Source organism: Amblyraja radiata, chromosome 4 (genome assembly GCF_010909765.2).
Source record: "Amblyraja radiata isolate CabotCenter1 chromosome 4, sAmbRad1.1.pri, whole genome shotgun sequence".
NCBI classification, from domain to species: domain Eukaryota; kingdom Metazoa; phylum Chordata; class Chondrichthyes; order Rajiformes; family Rajidae; genus Amblyraja; species Amblyraja radiata.
The window spans coordinates 98,219,710-98,238,666 of NC_045959.1; the positions used below are offsets into that span (position 1 = coordinate 98,219,710).

At 44.7% G+C, this 18,957-nt stretch overlaps 1 protein-coding gene across 1 annotated transcript in view; it reads left to right on the plus strand.

Moving 5' to 3' along the window:
• Positions 1 to 18,957, plus strand: part of arpp21 (cAMP regulated phosphoprotein 21) — a 281,688-nt gene that overhangs the window by 125,365 nt on the left and 137,366 nt on the right. Inside the window, 2 exon segments of the mRNA XM_033020400.1 lie at positions 7,524 to 7,707; positions 14,400 to 14,441. Of these exon segments, the coding sequence (XP_032876291.1) occupies positions 7,555 to 7,707; positions 14,400 to 14,441 (195 nt within the window). The 5' untranslated portion in view covers positions 7,524 to 7,554.

Genomic DNA, 18,957 nt, shown 5'->3' on the forward strand with positions numbered 1-18,957 from the left:
TTCCCAAACTCTGGGCAAAATCTATTGAGGGAGTGCAGCGAAGATTATTTCCCGGGATGGCAGGACTGACATGATGAAAGAATGGATCGACTGGGCTTATATGAGAGGGATGAGAGGACATCTTATAGAAACATATTAAATTCTTAAGAGATTGATTGGACAGGCTAGATGCAGGAAAAATGTTCCCCATTTTGGGGGAGTCCAGAACCAGGGGTTACAGTTTAAGAAATAAGGGGTAGGCCATTTAGGACTGAGATGAGGAAAAACTTCTTCATCCAGAGAGTTGTGAATCTGTGGAATTCTCTGTCACAGAAGGCAGTGGAGGCCAATTCACTGGATGTATCCAAGAGAGTGTTAAATATAACTCTTAGGGCTAATGGAGTCAAGGGATATGGGGAGAAAGCAGGAACGGGGTACTGATTTTGGATGATCATTGGATTGAATGGCGGTGCTGGCTCAATGGGCTGAATGGCCTACTCCTGCACCTATTTATTTATGTTTCTATGGATTCTATGTTTCTATAGCAGTCTTCACACTGTAGAAAGAATGAAACTGAATTATTTGTGAAAATGGGAATTTAGTTGAATGTAGAGATATAGCATGGAAACGGGACCTTTGGCTCACCAAGCCCATGCTGACCATCGATCAACTGTTCACACTAATTTTGCGTGATCCCACTTTTGCACACATTTCCTCAACACTCGGGGCAATTTACAGAGGCCATCTAACCTACAACCCCGCTTACATTTGGAACGTGGCAACCGGAGGGAAATCATGCAGTCACAGGGAGAATGTGTAAACTCCACACACAGCACCTGAAGTCAGGATCAAATCCGGGTCTTAGGTGCTGTGAGGCTCTCTGGTGCTGCGAGGCAATATGAACGATGGGACAATGGCCTTGTTTCTGTGAATAGGGAAGCAGAGATAACCTATTTCTCTCTGGAACCACCCTATCTACCTGTGACATCACCTTCAAGGTATTATGTACCTGCACTCTTAGATCCCTCTGCTCTATAACATTCCCCAGAGCCCGACCATTCACTGTGTAGGTCTTGCCCATGTAAGACTTTGCAAAATGCAACCCCCTCACATTTCTACTTTAAATTAAATTTCATCAACCAACCCCCAGCCCACCTGGCCAACCGATTAAGACTGTGTGGCAATTTTTAACAACCTTCTTCACTATCTGTACTTTCTCATCAAAATCATTGATATAGATGACAAACGTAACGGGCCCAGCATCAAACTCTGAGGCACATCATGAGTCACAGGCCTCCAGTCGGAGAAGCAAACTTCCACCATCACCCTCTGCTTCCTTCCGTTAAGCCAATTTTCTATCCATTAGCTATTCTTTCTTGGATCTCATGCGATCTAACCTTCCAGAGCAGTCAACCATGGGAGCCTTGTCGAATGCTTTGCTGAAGTCCATATATACAACATCTACGATTCTGCCCTCATCAATCTTTTTGGTCGCATTTCAAAAAATGGGACATTTGTAAAATTTTAATTTGTAAATTAGCATTTGTAAATTGTCTGTGGTGTGTGGGATAGAAATAGTGTATGGGGGATCATTGGTATGGGTGATTGTTGGTCAGCATGGACTCGGTGGGTGGAGGGCCTGTTTCCATGCTGTATTCTAAAGTAAACTAAACTAAACTATGATAAACTAAAATAAACTAAACTGGAATTGATCACCAAGGCAACGTTTTCTCGGGTCAATCAATTTAGATGGAATTTGCACGTAGAAAAAAGGACATTAACTCATCCAATCACTGGGCAAATGATCAATTTGCCTACGTCATGGATTAGCCATATCCATCTGTTCCCAAGATATCCCTTTGGATTTAAGCCAACACCGTATGCCTCATCAAAGCTGCTCTTGAAACAGAGTAGGCGTTAACTGCATTGATCTGTTTGTCAGAGCTTTCATTAATAATCCAATCTATTTCCTCAACAGGCAATGATCTGGTGATTGTGGATCATTAGAGGAACTTCACCTTAGTTGGAGAATGCCACTCATGCCCTCAATGGGAATACTCTGAGGATGCTCATCAGTACTTTCTATTGAGGGTTTGAAAACTTTAATATAGTTGGATGCTTCATTTGTCTTTAGACAAAATGAACCATCAACAGGACCTGAAGTTGTTTGAGACACAGGAGGCTTTCAAGGAGGTATAGAGTTGTGCAGCACAGAAACAGGACCCTCGGTCCATTAGGTCATAGCTGACCATTGCATTCATTGGTACAACTCCCAATTACTCAGTTAGATCCATAACCTTCTATGCATTGACAATTCAACTCCTTGTTTACATGTTGATTCAGAGTTGTGAGAATATCCTGGGTACTCTATTTATTGGTATTGCCATGTCTACCGAGATATAGTGAAAAACCTTGTTTTGTGTGCGACCCAGGCAAGTCATACTGCACATGAGTAAAATAAAAACATACCACCGGTAGTACAAAGAGAAAGGAAGCAAAGTGTTGTGTTCCGGTGCAGATAAAAAGCAGGTTTAAAACAAACTAGACTAAGTGGGACCCGTTGTGTCCCATGTTCACACGGGAGGGCTGGTCCCCCAACGCAATATTCCACCTCTCCACCAATTCCAATATTGGTGGCAAGTGGGGGTGGGGGGGGGGCTTTCTGGACGCTGGTATGGGTGTTGTGGGCTGAAGGGGCTGGTCTCCAGAGGGCTAGTATGGACATTGTGGGCCAAATGGATTATTGGGGAGGCAGCTCAGTCCCTCAAGCCTGATGTGCTGGCAGCTCACTCACGGCCGGTGGGCTGGCAGTTGACTCACGGCTATTCCTTGAAATTCAATTTCAAGCAGGATGCAAGGCCACCAAATTCTAATCCATTTTCCTACCATTTCAAGCAGTGTGCAAGGCCACCAAATTCAAGTGCAGTTTCTTACCACTTCGATCAGGGTGCAAGGCCACCAAATTCAAGTGCAGTTTCATACCACTTCAAGCAGGGTGCAAGGCCACCAAATTCAGGTTCAGTTTCCTACCACTTCAAGCAGGGTGCAAGGCCACCAAATTTAAGTGCAGTTTCATACCATTTCATGCAGGGTGCAACGCCACCACATTCAAATGCAGTTTCATACCATTTCATGCAGGGGGCAAGACCACCACATTCAAATGCAGTTTCATACCATTTCAAGCAGGGTGAAACCACCATAAAACCACACAAAACACCACACTCACAGTTCAGTAGACATTCAGTGTGTTCAGTTGATTCACTGCTCAAACAGAGTCGTGACCTCTCCATCCCCCATCATGCAGAGACTGGGCCACACCCACACTTCCGGGTTTTATAATCCCTCCCCCTCCCACCGGAAAAGGTGTAGCCTTCATGGCGTGATTGACAGAGAGAGATTCTCGACATTTTTTTAAACACTAATAACACTTTTATTTTTCATTGATGGGTCGAATCCTCTGCACCTGATGAGTGGAGGGGAACTGAGTAAGATGGTCAAAAATCACAGCCGTAAGTGGTAGCGTTTTATCTAAAATCAATATACAGTGCAAACAGGAAGTTGTCAAGTTTAGACAAACAACTGTTTGCAGTGCTTTTCACTTAAAACCAAAACCCCCAAACAACCGTTTGCAGTGCTTTTCACTTAAAACCAAAACCCCCAAACAACCGTTTGCAGTGCTTTTCACTTAAAACCAAAACCCCCAAACAACCGTTTGCAGTGCTTTTACTTCAAACCAACCATCTTTTCATTTTCAAATCACATTAAGGGCACTCAAGGTCAGTAAAACCACACTCACAGTTTTACTGGTAGGTTTGTACCAATCTTTCCGAAAGCACTCCACTGCACTGGTGAAAGCATTGATAGATGCCAAAAGCCAAAGCCCATACTGGCTTGTTGTTTCAATTATCTAGGTTCAAATCTGACCTCCAGTGGAGTTTGCATTTAATTTCGATGATCATGTGTGTTTTCCCTTGGTGCACTGATTTATACCTATATCCCAAAGATAAAAAGCTACTGTAATTTACCCCCGAAGTGATAGTGTAATCTTCCAGGTGGTTGCTAATGATTTTATGATCTTATGAGTGGTCTTTGAAACATTTGCCTCCATAGAAATCTCATTTTGAGAACATTAGTGACATTACCCACTTAATTCCTGGTAGTTATTAATTCCTGGCACATCTAATAGAAGAGGCTTCTGGGAAAGGAGTAGTTTGATGGGACTCTTCTGACAACTGCCATAGACTGGATGAGTTAAACCAGGAGGTAATGTGAAATTAAATAGAGAGACTCAGTGCTCAGTGTTTGGATTGGGAGCCTGATATGATCTCAGTTTCACTTACAAATCCTCCATAAATGTTTGTGGCTTCTCAGCATGTGTTATGGAGACAAAGTTTTCTTGAATAAAGAACGTGAATGACATCCCTCAAGCAGGCAGGTGAAACAGAGTAGGATATAGAAAGGCTCCGGGTCAGAATGATTCAAAGGCTAGGAGGTTCAGGAACAGGAGGTGTCAGGATGACTCTCACCAACTTCTACAAGTGTGTCATAGAAAGCATTTTATCAGAATGCATCACAGCTTCATCCAAGACCGCAAGAAATGGCAGCGAATTGTGGACGCAGCCTAGATCATCGCGCAAACCAACCTCCCTTCCATTGACTGTATTTATACCTCACGCTGCCTCGGCAAGGTCAGCTGCATAATGAAGGATGACTCGCACCCTGGCCACTCCCTCTTCTTCCCTCTCCCATCGGGTAAAAGTGTGAAAACACACACCTCCAGATTCAGGGACAGTTTCTTCCCAGCTGACATCAGGCAACTGAACCATCCCGTGTGCGGACGTGGCGTCGAAGGACGAGAAGCTGAAGCAAAGAAGTGGAAGCCAAATAACCGAACGGAAACAAAGCCGAAATGCCAAATAACCGAAAGCGTACGAAGCCGAAACACCAACTAACCGAAAGGATGGGACACCTAAATGCAAACTAACCGAAAGGGCGGGATGCCTAAAAGCCAACTAACCGAAAGGCTGCGTCGACTAAAAGCAAACTCACCGAAAGGCCGCTCTGCCGAAACGCCAACTAACCGAAAGGCTGTGTCGCCTACAAGCCAACTAACAGAATAGCGACTCTGCTGAAAAGTCAAATTACGGACATGATGTTGCCGGGGGGGGGGAGGACTTGTGAGCGATTGGTCCAGACCCCCGCCTCCGTCACATCACTGGCCGATGGGGACGGGAGGGTGGGGGTCATATTCCCACACAAGCCGTAGGTGACTGGGCAATCTGAATCCAAGCACCAAGTTGTAAGCGGCCGAAGGTGCGCATCCCTCGGGACAGCCCCCACTCTCCCACGGTCACCCTCCGCGGGCTGTGTGTCGGGTGAAGCGGAGGTGTGGGACAATATTCATCCCTCCACAATAATGTGATGGACGCGGGGGTCTGGACCAATCGCTGACAAGTCCCGCCCCACTGGCAACATCATATCCATTATTTGACTTTTCTGTTGAGCGCCATTCAGTTCATTGGCTTGTAGGCAACGCCGCCTTTCGGGTAGGTGGCATTTCGGCAGAGCGGCCATTCGGTGAGTTTGCTTTTAGGCGAAGCAGCCTTTCAGTTAGTTGGCTTTTAGGCGTCCCACCCTTTCGGTTAGTTGGCATTTCAACTTCGTTTCCATTCGGTTATTTGGCTTCCACTTCTTTGCTTCGGCTTCTCGTCCGTCGGCACCACATCCGCACACGGTATAAATAGTTCTTACATTTGGAAACCTGGTTAATTAAGTGGTGGGATTAATTCCCTGTCATAACCATGCCTTTGCTTTAGCCGGTGGTTACATCCATTCCATCCCTCCCTCGCAAAGATGTGAGGTTTCATTAAGAGCACACTTGGATGAATAGATGCAAGCGGCATGTAAAGCGTCTCTTCCATGCGCGCAATACATGAAGCCGATGAAATGAGTCAACTGTCACACCAAAGATAGACACAAAATGCTGGTGTGACTCAGTGGTACAGGTAGCATCTCTGGCGCGAGGAATGGGTGGCATTTTGGGTTGAGACCCTTCAGACTCAGTCTTCAGGTCTGAAGAATGGTCTTGACCCGAAACGTCACCCATTCCTTCTCTCCAGAGATGCTGCCTGTTCCGCTGAGTTACTCCAGCTTTTTGTGTCCAGCTCTTCGGTTAAAACAGTTTACAGATTATCTGATGTTTTGTGCGTTGGAGCTTTTTATCTGCGTTACGCATGCAACCAGACAGTAATAAATAAAACGTGCTTCTTGTGTCAAGGGGCGGGAGGGGGGGGGGGGGTAGTGGGAGAAGATAACATTGTTCCTTGTCATGCACATTTGTCATCGGCCCGCCAGGGAATTTGTGTCCCCCTCCTCCATGTTTTAAAAGTGATTTAATATGGCTGCCAATGCCCCGAGCCGTCTGTTCCCGCGGCTGGGGTGGGGGTGAATCCCCGGTGTGGGTGTCGGGGTAAATCACCCCTTGTGTGGGTTGGGGTCGGGGGGAGGGGGTGAATCACCCTTGGTGTGGGGGTGACTCTGGGTGGGCGGAGGGACCAGCCTGTTCCACATCTCTGCTCCACCCGGCGCTGCCGAGACACATACTTTCACAGTGCGTCCACATGGGGGAGACGAGACGGAGGGCGGCTGTGGCTGTGGGAGAGTGGGGGCTGTCCCGAGGGATGCGCACCTTCAGCCGCTTACAACTTGGTGTTAGGGTTCAGAGTACCCAGTCACCTGTGGCTTGTGTGGGAAAATGACCCCCACCCTCTCGTCTCCACCGGCCAGTGATGTGATGGACGCGGGGGTCTGGACCAATCGCTGACAAGTTCCGCCCCCCGGGCAACGGCATGTCCGTTATTTGACTTTTCGGCAGACAGGCTCTTCTGTACACCGAGTCCCACTGACCAATGATCAACCGTACGCTAGTTCTGTCCTACACACTGGAAACAATTTACAAAAGCCAATTAAACTACAACCCTGCGCATCTTTGAAATGTGGGTGGAAGCCGGAGCACCCGGAGAAAAGCCATGCGGTCACAGGGAGAATGTATAAACTCCGCACAGAATGGAATCTGTAGTCTGGATCGAAGCTGGGTCTCTGGCGCTGTTCCACAGTGCCTTTCTGAAATGGCAATTCCTGTACTGGAACATTTATGCATTAACAACTAATTTAGTAACAGACTGATTTGTAATTTAAATTGATTTTGTTGCCTAGAATGTGTACTTGCTCTACTAAATAATTTACTGTATCCATTTTGGAATTTGCTAGGCATGTTGACAAATAGCTTTAAAATGCACGTTACTTGGTTTTCTGCGAGTTAGCTGCGTTCATTCTTGATGAGGCAATAATAATAGCAATAATAAGGAATTTGGAATCTGTTTTTTTTGTATTTGTATAAAAAAAGTTAACATGTTGATGACTGACAATGTTTACCACAGAATTTGACGCCCAATTTATCCTTTATATTCTCTCTAATAATACGCAAAAGAAAATGAGGAGACTTGTTCTGAAAATAAATGTAAGTTGATGTTTTGGCTCCGTAGATCACCACATCTTGTGTAATTTTCTGTGAAAATGTCTCAGAAAAGCACATTAAAGCAAGAGGAAGCAGGATTTGAGGAAAATATTGAAATGTCCCCATCTGATTGTGTAACATGCATCGTTAGTACGGAACAGTTGGAAGCGGCGAAAGAAGATCAGGCAAATGACACAAAGGTTGATCACCAGGTGAGGTGGCTCATAGAATTTGAGTGCCTGAAAATGTGACTGCTAATTCCATTGGTTAAAGTAGTTTTTATATATGATAATTTCACAGTTTTTGTGCATTTTTCTAAATTATCAAAATGATCTGCTCATAAAAGTAACACACCAGCCTGAAGGAGAGACTCCACCTGAAACCTCGCCTATACCTTCTCTCCAGAGATGCTGTCTGACCCACTGAGTTACTCCAGCTTTTTGTGTCTATCTTCAGTTTAAACCAGCATCTGCAGTTCCTTCCTACACATCAACACTATCCTACACTCACCAGGGACAATTATTACATTTACCAAGCCAATTTCCCTACATACCTGTAGGTCTTTGGAGTGTGGGACGAAACCGAAACTCTCGGAGAAAATCCACGGGGTCATGGGGAGAACGTACAAACTCCGTACAGTCAGCACCTGTAGTCGGGATTGAACCGGGGTCTCCGGTGCAGGAAGCACTGTAAGGCAGCAACTGTACCGCTGCGCCACCGTGCCGCCCATGTCTACTCTGACATGTGTGAGGTGTTGTATGTTGGAAGGGCAAATATGGGCAAAATCTGCATCTGCAGTTCTTTCCTATGCCAGCCTGACTAGGGTACATGTCACTGTGTTCCTCCATTGTCACTGGGTCTAAACCCTGAAAGCTCATGAACCAACAGTATTATGTGAGAGCCGAAAGATCAACAGCGGTTTTAGAAGATGTCTCATCGTCATTTTTTCTTAAGGCAACTACTGATGGGCAGTAAATGCAGATATGTCCAGTGATCATCCCATAAAATATTAGAAGTAAACTTAAGACCCATACTCTTGTTTGGGTAGACATGTTTAATTTATATATATTTGGGTTTAATAAAAAGGATTTTCCTAAATAATGATATCTTGTTGCCTGAGTACTTTGAATCTAGCCCTTCGTAAAACTGAAATTGCCGAATAAGATTCACTGCTATGTACAATTAAAAAAAAAAATTAAATGGATATAGCATTCAGTTAGAGAACATAGAAACAGTAAGGCACAGGACCCGGCCTTTCAGCACAGAATGTTTTTGTCGATCATGATGCCTAGTTATACTAATCTGATCTGATTGTACATGATCCATATCCCTCTATTCCCTGCACTTCACAGAATGATACAGCATGGAAACAGGCCCTTTGGCCCAACTTGCCCACACCCACCAACTTGCCCACACCCACCAACTTGCCCACACCCACCAACAGGCCCCACATACACTAGTCCCATCTACCTGCTTTTGGCCCATATCCCTCTACACCTGTCCCATCCGTGTACCTGTCCAAATGTTCTTTAAACATTGTGATAGTACCTGCCGCACCTACCTCTGGCTGCTCATCCCATAAACCCACCACCCCACCTATCATCAAGGTCTGAAGAAGGGTTTCGGCCCGAAACATTGCCTATCTCTTTCGCTCCATAGATGCTGCTGCACCCGCTGAGTTTCTCCAGCAATTTTGTGTACATCCAGCTTAACAACATCTTTCCTATGATGCAGGGACCAAAACTGAATACTGCCCACTTTAGTGTTATCTGCAAATGTTCTAATCACACCTTGTACGTTTGCATCCATATCATCAATAATGAAGACAAACAGCAATGGACCAGCATCAAACCCTGAGGCACAACACTGGTCTCAGGCCCCCAGTCTGAAAAACAATCTGCCACCATCATCCTCTGCCTCCTCCATGAAGCCAATTTTCTATCCACTTGACTAGCTCTCCTATGCGATATAACCTTTCAGAGCAGCCTACCATGCGGAACCTTGTCAAGTGCCTTGCAGAATTCCATGTGTACAATGTCTACAGATTTGCCATCAATCCGTTTGGTCGCATCCTCAAAAAACTAAATACAATTGGTGACATGATCTCCCATGCACAAAACCATACTGACTATCCCTAATCAGCCTAACCCATCTAAATGCATATCTTATCCCTCAGAATACTCTCTAGTAACTTTCCGACCACTGATATTAGGCTCACTGGCCTGTAATTCCCATACAGTTCTCTGCGGAGATTCTTAAATAGAGGCACAACATTTGCTGCCATCCATTCTTCCGGCACAGACAAATTCTTGATTAGAACGGGTGCCAAGGGTTAAGGGGAGAAGGCAGGAAAATGGGATTAGGAGGCAGAGATCAGCTATGATTGAATGGCGGAGTAGACTCGATGGGCTGAATATAACCTGTTAAATTGTATTTAAAGATGACTCCTAAATCTCAGCCAGGGCTCCTGCATCTTGAAAAACTCAGATTCTTGAAGCACAATCTCCCACATACACAAGCGTGCTGACTATCATGATTCAGCCTTTGTCCATCTAAATGCATTGTGGCGTGGGGGAATGATCTGATTTAGCAAGAACCGCACTCACACTCACGGTAGGGTGAATTCACCTGATTTATTCCAAGGGAGAGTGCACTGTCACATCCCCTACCCCTAGCACCAATCTCTGGACTTGAGAGAGTTCTTCCTTTGCCATTGTCTGACCATTTTCATAGAGTCTTTGAGTCATACAGTGTCGAAACATGCCCTTCGGCCCAACTTGACCACACAGACCAACATGTCCCATCTACCATTGTTCCACCTGCCTGCATTTGGCCCAAACCTAACCTATCCATGTACAGGTCAAATTGTTTCTTAAATGTTATAATAGTCCCAGCCTCAACTATCTCCTTTGGCAGCTTGTTCCATATACCCACCACCCTTTGTGTGAAAAAGTTACCCCTCAGATTCCTATTCAATCTTTCCCCCTTCACCTTAAACCCATGTCCTCTAGTCCTTGATTCACCTACTCTGGACAAGAGACGCTGTGCATCTACCCGAACTATTCCTCTCATGATTTTATACACCTCCATAAGATTTTCCTCCTGCGCTATAAGGCATAGAGTCCCACCCTACTCAACCTCTCCCTATTGCTCAGACCCCTAGTCCTGGTAACATTCCCGTAAATCTTCTCTGTATCTTTTCCAACAGTGGTAATAAAGTCCAGGATCACACTGTCCCTCACTGTCCGAGCTCTTGTGTGATGACAGTGGCGATCTAAGACTTGTCCCAGCAGCTTTTCCTGGTCTTTGAAGGAAGAGGCGCGGTGATCTCAGGATTCATCCTGTCCTTCACCCTTGCCTCGAGAGGGGGTGCTCAGCTGTGGGCTTGAAGAGGTGACACTGCTGGTCTCTCTCGTGTATGTGAGTTTTAGCCTTTGGTAGAGACCACATGGTGGCGCTAGTGGGCTAAGGTTTATCCCAGTGGCTCAGTCTTCTTCGAACCTGCAAGACAGTAACCAGGGAGGCATTCCACTTTGTCCCCCCCTCCCAGATATATCTGTCATCTCTCGGATATATCTAATCAGACCCCGCATATTTCTCTATGATCATAGGCATCAGGATCTTCAGCACCTCCTCAACCATAACACTGACTGCCCTCAAGCCACTTCCATTGACTGCCCTGAGCTTCTTGGTCCCCATGTATTTCTCCACAGTAAAAACAGAGGAGAAATACATCATTGAAGACCTTGCCCATTTCCTGTGGCAGCACGCAGACAATAGACAATAGACAATAGGTGCAGGAGGAGGCCATTTGGCCCTTTGAACCAGCACCCACATTCAATGTGATCATGGCTGATCATCCCAAATCAGTACCCCGTTCCTGCCTTCTCCCCATATCCCCTGACTGCTATTTTTAAGAACCCTATCTAGCTCTCTCTTGAAAGCATCCAGAGAACCTGCCTCCACCGCCCTCTGAGGCAGAGTATTCCACAGACTCTCCACTCTCTGTGAGAAAAAGTGTTTCCTCCGTTCTTAAACTGTGGCCCCCTGGTTCTGGACTCCCCCAACATCAGGAACATGTTTCCTGCCTCTAGTGTGTCCAACAGAGTTGACTGTTTTGATTCTTGAGGGGTCCTATTCTCTCTCGGGTCACTCTTTTTACCTTAATGAATTTATTAAATCGCTTGAGATTATCCTTAATATTATCTGCCAGAGGTATCTCCTGTCCACTTTTGGTCCTCCTGATTTCCTTTATTAGCGTACTCTTCAGTTCTTGAAACACCTCCAGGGATACATTTGATCCCAGTTGCCTATACCTGACCCATGTCTCCTTCTTATTCTAGACCAGAGCTTCGATTTTTCTCATCATAGATAGAAACGTAGAAACATAGAAAATAGGTGCAGGAGGAGGCCATTCGGCCCTTCAAGCCAGCACCGCCATTCATTGTGATCATGGCTGATCATCCCCTATCAATAACCCGTGCCTGCCTTCTCCCCATATCCCTTGACTCCACTAGCCACTAGAGCTCTATCTAACTCTCTCTTAAATCCATCTAGTGATTTGGCCTCCACTGCCCTCTGTGGCAGGGAATTCCATAAATTCACAACTCTTTGGGAGAAAAAGTTTTTTCTCACCTCAGTCTTAAATTACCTCCCCTTTATTCTAAGACTGTGGCCCCTGGTTCTGGACTCGCCCAACATAGGGAACATTGTTCCTGCATCTAGCTTGTCCAGTCCATTTATAATTTTATATGTTTCTATAAGACCCCCTCATCCTTCTAAACTCCAGTGAATACAAGCCTAGTCTTTTCAATCTTTCCTCTTATGACAGTCCCGCCATCCCAGGGATCAATCTCGTGAACCTACGCTGCACTGCCTCAATCACAAGGATGTCCTTCCTCAAATTAGGAGACCAAAACTGTACACAATACTCCAGATGTGGTCTCACCAGAGCCCTATACAACTGCAGAAGAACCTCTCTACTCCTATACTGAAATCCTCTTGTTATGAAGGCCAACATTCCATTAGCTTTCTTCACTGCCTGCTGTACCTGCACGCCAACTTTCAGTGACTGGTGTACAAGGACACCCAGGTCTCGCTGTACCTCCCCCTTACCTAACCTAACCCCATTGAGATAATAATCTGCCCCCTTGTTTTTGCCGCCAAAGTGGATAACCTCACATTTATCTATATTATACTGCATCTGCCAGGCATCTGCCCACTCACTCAACCTGTCCAGGTCACCCTGCAACCCCTTAACACCCTCTTCACAGTTCACACTGCCACCCAGCTTTGTGTCATCATCCAAGCTCCCTTCACACTAACATGCATGTGCACTTCCATGTACCTATCTAAAAGCCTCTTAAACACTACTGTCATATCTGCCTGCACCACCACCCCAGCCAATGTGTTCCAGGTCCCAACCACTGTGTGTAAAAAAACCTGCTCCGCACATCTCCATTAAACTTCCCCACTCACACCTTATAGTTATGCCCTCTAGTGTTGGACATTTCTACCCTGGGAAAAAGGTTCTGACTATCGACCCTATCTATGCCTCTCATCATTTTTATATACTTCAATCGTCTCCCCTCAGCTTCCAACGTTACAAAGCAAACAATCCCTGTCTATCCAAAGATAGACATAAAATGCTGGACTCCCATTGAATTTCCTTTGCAAAACGAAGTTTGAGCGCTCTCTTCAGCAATAATTCAAATTACTATAGTGAGAGAACATAAGGTCATAAGTGATAGGAGCAGAATTAGGACATTCGGCCCATCAAGTCTACTCCACCATTCAATCACGGCTGATCTATCTCTCCCTCCTAACCCCATTCTCATGCCTTCTCCCCATAAACCCCTGACACCCGTACTCATCAAGAAATTCCGATGTCATTAAGAGGGTCTGAATTTGATATTGGGTTGGGAAGAACAAATTAAGTGTTTGAATTTATAATTGGAAAGGTAGATTACGTAGGTTGCACAAAAACTTTTCTTACCATTAACTTCAGCACAGAACAACTGTCAAATGGCCCGTTTCATGCTGATTTATTTTGTCCAGAGATACACAGAATATGCTGGTGTAACTCAGCAGGCCGGACAGCATCTCTGGAGAACATGAGTCGGTGACACTTCTTACCTCACCATTTTCTCCAGCGATGCTGCCTGACCCGCTGTGTTACTCCAGCTTTTTCTGTCCATCTTTGGAATAAACCAGCATCTGCAGTCCCTATTTGTTAACTAGTCCATCAAACTCTCCCTGTAGTTGAAACCCTCTAATCCTGGCAGCATTCTAGTAAAACCCCTCTCCACCCTCTCCAGTGCCTCCACATCTTGCCTGTAATGGGCCAACCAGAACTGCACGCAATACTCCAGATGCGGCCTAACCAAAGTCCTATAAACCTGGCCCATAACTTCCTCACTCTTATATTCAATGCTCGTATCAATGAAGGCAAGCACACCATACGCCTTCTCTGCATCCTATCTACTTGTGCTGTCATCTTCAGTGAGCTATGAACTTGGACTCCAAGATCCCTCTGCACATCTATGCTGTTAAGGTTCTTGCCATTAATTGCATACTCTACCCTAACATTCAACCTCCCAAAATGCAGCACCTCACACTTGCTCAGGTTACACACATCTGACCAATACATCACACATCTGATCTATATCCCACTGCATCTTCTGGCAGCCTTACTCACTGTCTGCAACTTCTCCAATTTGGGGTCATCAGCAAACCTACTCACCAACCCATCATTACAGCTCGGTCATTCTGAAGTTTGCATCATATATCATAATCAGCGGCATGTACCGTAACATAAACTGTTTTATTATTAAAACCCGTAATGTTTTAATTTTCTGCTTGTCTTTGTCTATTGATTGACAATTTTTTATAATTTGCTGCATAGAAACGACTGGTGCTCCAGGGGCAACAACGAAAAAGACCTAAGGTAGGGCCATTTCCAGTGCAAAGGCTTGTCAAACTTGAAACGGTGAAATGAATGAACATCCATCTGTCAGAGTTGCAATGGAATAGTGTCGATGTCCTCGCGTTACTTTGTGTTCAGCTAGTAGTGCAAGCGAGGGGATTCAAGACAGCCTGACTTTTTTATGTTGCTAAACCTGTTCTTACGCAACTTGTTTATTAAAAATGGCCTGCTCTATGTGGATTCATGTGGACACACACATGGAAGCTTCAACTGAGGCTACTTGCAGGTATCTTTTTGAGATTTACAAATAAACTATTTTCAGTAAAAAGCCACTGCTACTGAAATAATATCAAAGGCAAAAAAAAATCATATGCTTGAATATTATTCTGCAAGCTTTATATGTGCAGTTTAAATGTTTGTTTCTGTTAATGTAAGACTATTAATGGATATTTGAACAAAAATTGTTATTATTGAAGTTTTTGCTTTCCAGTGTAATTTCTGGAAACAGCATAAATTAATGCATAAATTATTGTAAATGCATAGCATTTATAGTGAGAAAAGACAGGATTACATCTTGGGGGTAGACTCTTCCAATAGCTTGAAGGCTAGTTATTGCTACTATTATATTCCATTCATATCACATATCGGGGCCAGATAATTTCAGTGTTGTAAAAGGGCCGGTAGATGGTTGGATTATCAGAATTGGTTAATTGAGCAACTAATTTTAACTAATTGAGCAACTAATTAAAAAAAAAAAGCAAGCTGTAACTAAGTGGCCTATTGGGAGAGGGGCTGTGTGGAGGGTTAGTGTGAGGCCTTGGCTCAAGAGTCTTTGATGAGGAGTCTGAGGCAAGGAGGTTGAGCAGAAGGGGACAGGAGAAACAGGTATCGTCTGCTCTTGTGTGTGATTTGTGATTTCTCTTGGTTTAGTGCAGAAGTGATGGCAGGTAGAATGGTGCAATGTTCCTCTTGCAGGATGTGTGAAGTCAGGAAACTTGCTGGTGTCCCGGATGACTACATCTGTGGGAATCGTGTCTGGGTGTTGCTCCTTACCGGGCCTATTAGGGAACTGGAGCTGCAGCTGTGTGACCTCAGGGTCATGTTCATAAGTTATAGGAGATAGAATTGGGCCATTCGGCCCATCAAGCCTAGTCTGTCATTCAATCATGGCTGATCTATCTTTCCCTCCTGCCTTCTCCCCATAACCCCTGACCCGCACTCATCAAGAATCTGTCAATCTGCCTCAAAGATATCCATTGATGTACACCACAGCCTTCTTTGGCAAAGAATTCCACAGATTCGCTGCCCTCTGACTAAAGAAATTCCTCCTCCTCTTCTTCCTAAACGAACGTCTTTTTATTCTGAGGCTCTGACCTCTGGTCCTAGAATCTCCCGCTAGTGGAAACATCCTCCCCACATTCACTCTATCCAGGCCTTACACTATTCTGTAAGTTTCTAATGAGGTGACCCCTCATCCTTCTAAACACCAGCAAGTACAGGCCCAGTGCTGTCAAACGCTCGTTAGTTAACTCGATCATCTCTTGGAACATTTTTGTAAACCTCCTCTGGACCCTCTCCTCAGATATGGTGCCCAAAACTGATCACAATGTTCCAAATGCGGACTGACCGATGCCTTATAAAGCCTTCAAGAATTCTTGATTCCTTTGCCCTGGGTAAAAGACTGTGCATTCATCCATGTAGGTTTATTTTCTAAAAATGTTGAAGGTGGCTATGACTGCAGCTTTTATGATTAATCTGTCCCTTCGGCAGCAGTGATGAAACCACTCCGAGAGGTTGCTTCATTGTGGTCTTTTAAGTCACCGTGTTTGATGTTGCAAAAATGCAGACAACCATTCTTCCATGAAACTGTTATTTTTGGAACTGGCATTCATGTGTTACACACAGCCAGTGTATTTTTTACGGTCTGCTTTATTTAAAAACGCACAATAGCATTTGTATACCATTGCCACTGATTAACATGCCATACATTTTGAATGTTCAACCAAAACCAAGTAGCTGTCACGAATCATTACATTGGTGGTCTTCAACATGATCATTGTGCCATTCCTCACGAAAGTCCCCGTAGCCCAGACGTTCAATTAAAAATATTCTTTCAGTTATTTGCAATCTCAAACAGATTTTTTTTTCTTGGAGTAACATGTAATGTCACGACAATTTCTGGGTTGTCATAACATACTCCAGAAGTTCCATCAGGTTCTTCCTCGCTCTTAGTCACCCTCCAACCCGACGTGGTTTTATTGCATCTGGGGAACATTGGATGATGCCACTCCATGTGCACCGATCTTCTTCCAGCACTGGAGGAGAATTTAGACCACATTGCCCCGCGGGCAGCAATCGTTGGACCCACCCAGGGCTTCTAGGTCTTCACAGTACAATGCTGGATTGGGAGGCCCCTGTCAGGTAAGTCTTGTATTCACCTTTCATTCCTTTCCAACCATTGCACCTCCTCTTTCCCACTTCAATTGCATTGCTGATTCCTTGAGGGCCAGGGACCAATAGCTGATACAACTACCTAATTGTTGATATCTCTGATTCTGGTCCTAAACCCTGACGAAACTAACACCATCGGGCTTGATCCTAATCCCGAACACCATTCCTAATCCCGGGGCCTAACAGTGACAATGATTTACCCCCCAATTTAAGCTCTGACATAATTCCCCATTCTATGATCTGATCCGATTCAGACACCGCATCTCACCAGTCTTGCCCCAAACCCAGGTCCTGATTATTTATTCATCCCCAACACAAGGCCCAGTTTATATCGTAGATATCAGTTGCTAGCCCCTGTCCAAAAACTCAAACAACATCGCTTATCTGAATATAGACTGCGTGTACATGTGCTTTTGATATCAAGATTACATATTCCACATGGAAACTGAATGACGATTTCATAAACTATTACCCTGGGATCATATCTCAATTTTCAACAGATGGTGGTAATACTCACGTACTGACCACTGCCCAGCTTTAATATTGCCAGGCACACTTATCTCTATGCCCCATCATGGCCATAGTCCAAAGTGCTGAATTAAAGAGATAAGATGAAAATATCACTCCTTAATAGCCACAAAGCATTTGTGGCAAAAAGCATACTACGGGGGAAAAGTAGCTTTGATAAAAGTGAAGTTATTGGGTATTAAGTGGATAACACTTTTGTTGGAACCATTCTTAGCATAAAAGATGGAGGTGAGGTCAGTGGAAATTTTCAAGGCAGAGATAGATAGATTCTTGATTAGTACGGGTGTCAAGGGTTATGGGGAAAAGGCAGGAGAATGAGGTTAGGAGGGAGAGATAGATCAGCCGTGATTGAATGGTGGAGTAGACTTGATGGGCCGAATGGCCTAATTCAGCTCCTATCACTGATGAACTTATGATAAAAGAAGATGGTTATGGATGGCGGTGGTCGATCATCACTGCCCTGGGAGGTCAGTGCTGAAGTTCTTTATAGTAGTATCCTAGGGCCAAACATCCTCTGTTGTTTTATCCGTGACCTACGTTCCATCATAAAATCAGAAGACAGACAACAATCACTGCTGATTGCCCATATCGATTAAATAATATTTAATTCCTTTAGTAGCATCTCACCAATTATACGTCCTTGACTGGCCCGAAGCCACAAATACCCAACCATCAGACTCAAGGTTTGGTGTTAATTTTCAACACCAACCCCTCAGCCTAGGGCCGGTATTTTGGCCAAGTCAAGTCAAGTGAGTTTATTGTCATGTGTCCCTGATAGGACAATGAAATTCTTGCTTTGCTTCAGCACACAGAACATAGTAGGCATTTATTACAAAACAGATCAATGTGTCCATATACTATAATATAAATATATACACACATGAATAAATAAAATGATAAAGTGCAAATAACAGATAATTGGTTATTAATAATCAGAGTTTTGTCCGAGCCAGGTTTAATAGCCTGATGGCTGTGGGGAAGTAGCTATTCCTGAACCTGGTTGTTGCAGTCTTCAGGCTCCTGTACCTTCTACCTGAAGGTAGCAGGGAGATGAGTGTGTGGCCAGGATGGTGTGGGTCTTTGATGATACTGCCAGCCTTTTTGAGGCAGCGACTGCGATAAATCCCCTCGATGGAAGGAAGGTCAGAGCCAATGATGGACTGGGCAGTGTTTACTACTTTTTGTAGTCTTTTCCTCTCCAGGGCACTCAAGTTGCCGAACCAAGCCACGATGCAACCGGTCAGTATGCTCTCGGCTGTGCAACTGTAGAAGTTAGAGAGAGTCTTCCTTGACAAACCGACCCTCCGTAATCTTCTCAGGAAGTAGAGGCGCTGATGAGCTTTCTTGATGATTGCATTAGTGTTCTCGGACCACTGAGAAAAGGTCCCAACCCTAGGCCTATACCTCTAGTTATTAACATAAACTACAAAGCAGAGCCTGCATTAAGACTGTTTCCAACCGAGGGCTTGGTCTTGATCACCAATGTTGAGGCCTGCAATTAATATCTCTCCAAACCCCATTCTCCTGCCTTCTCCTGCCTTCTCCCCATAACCCTTCA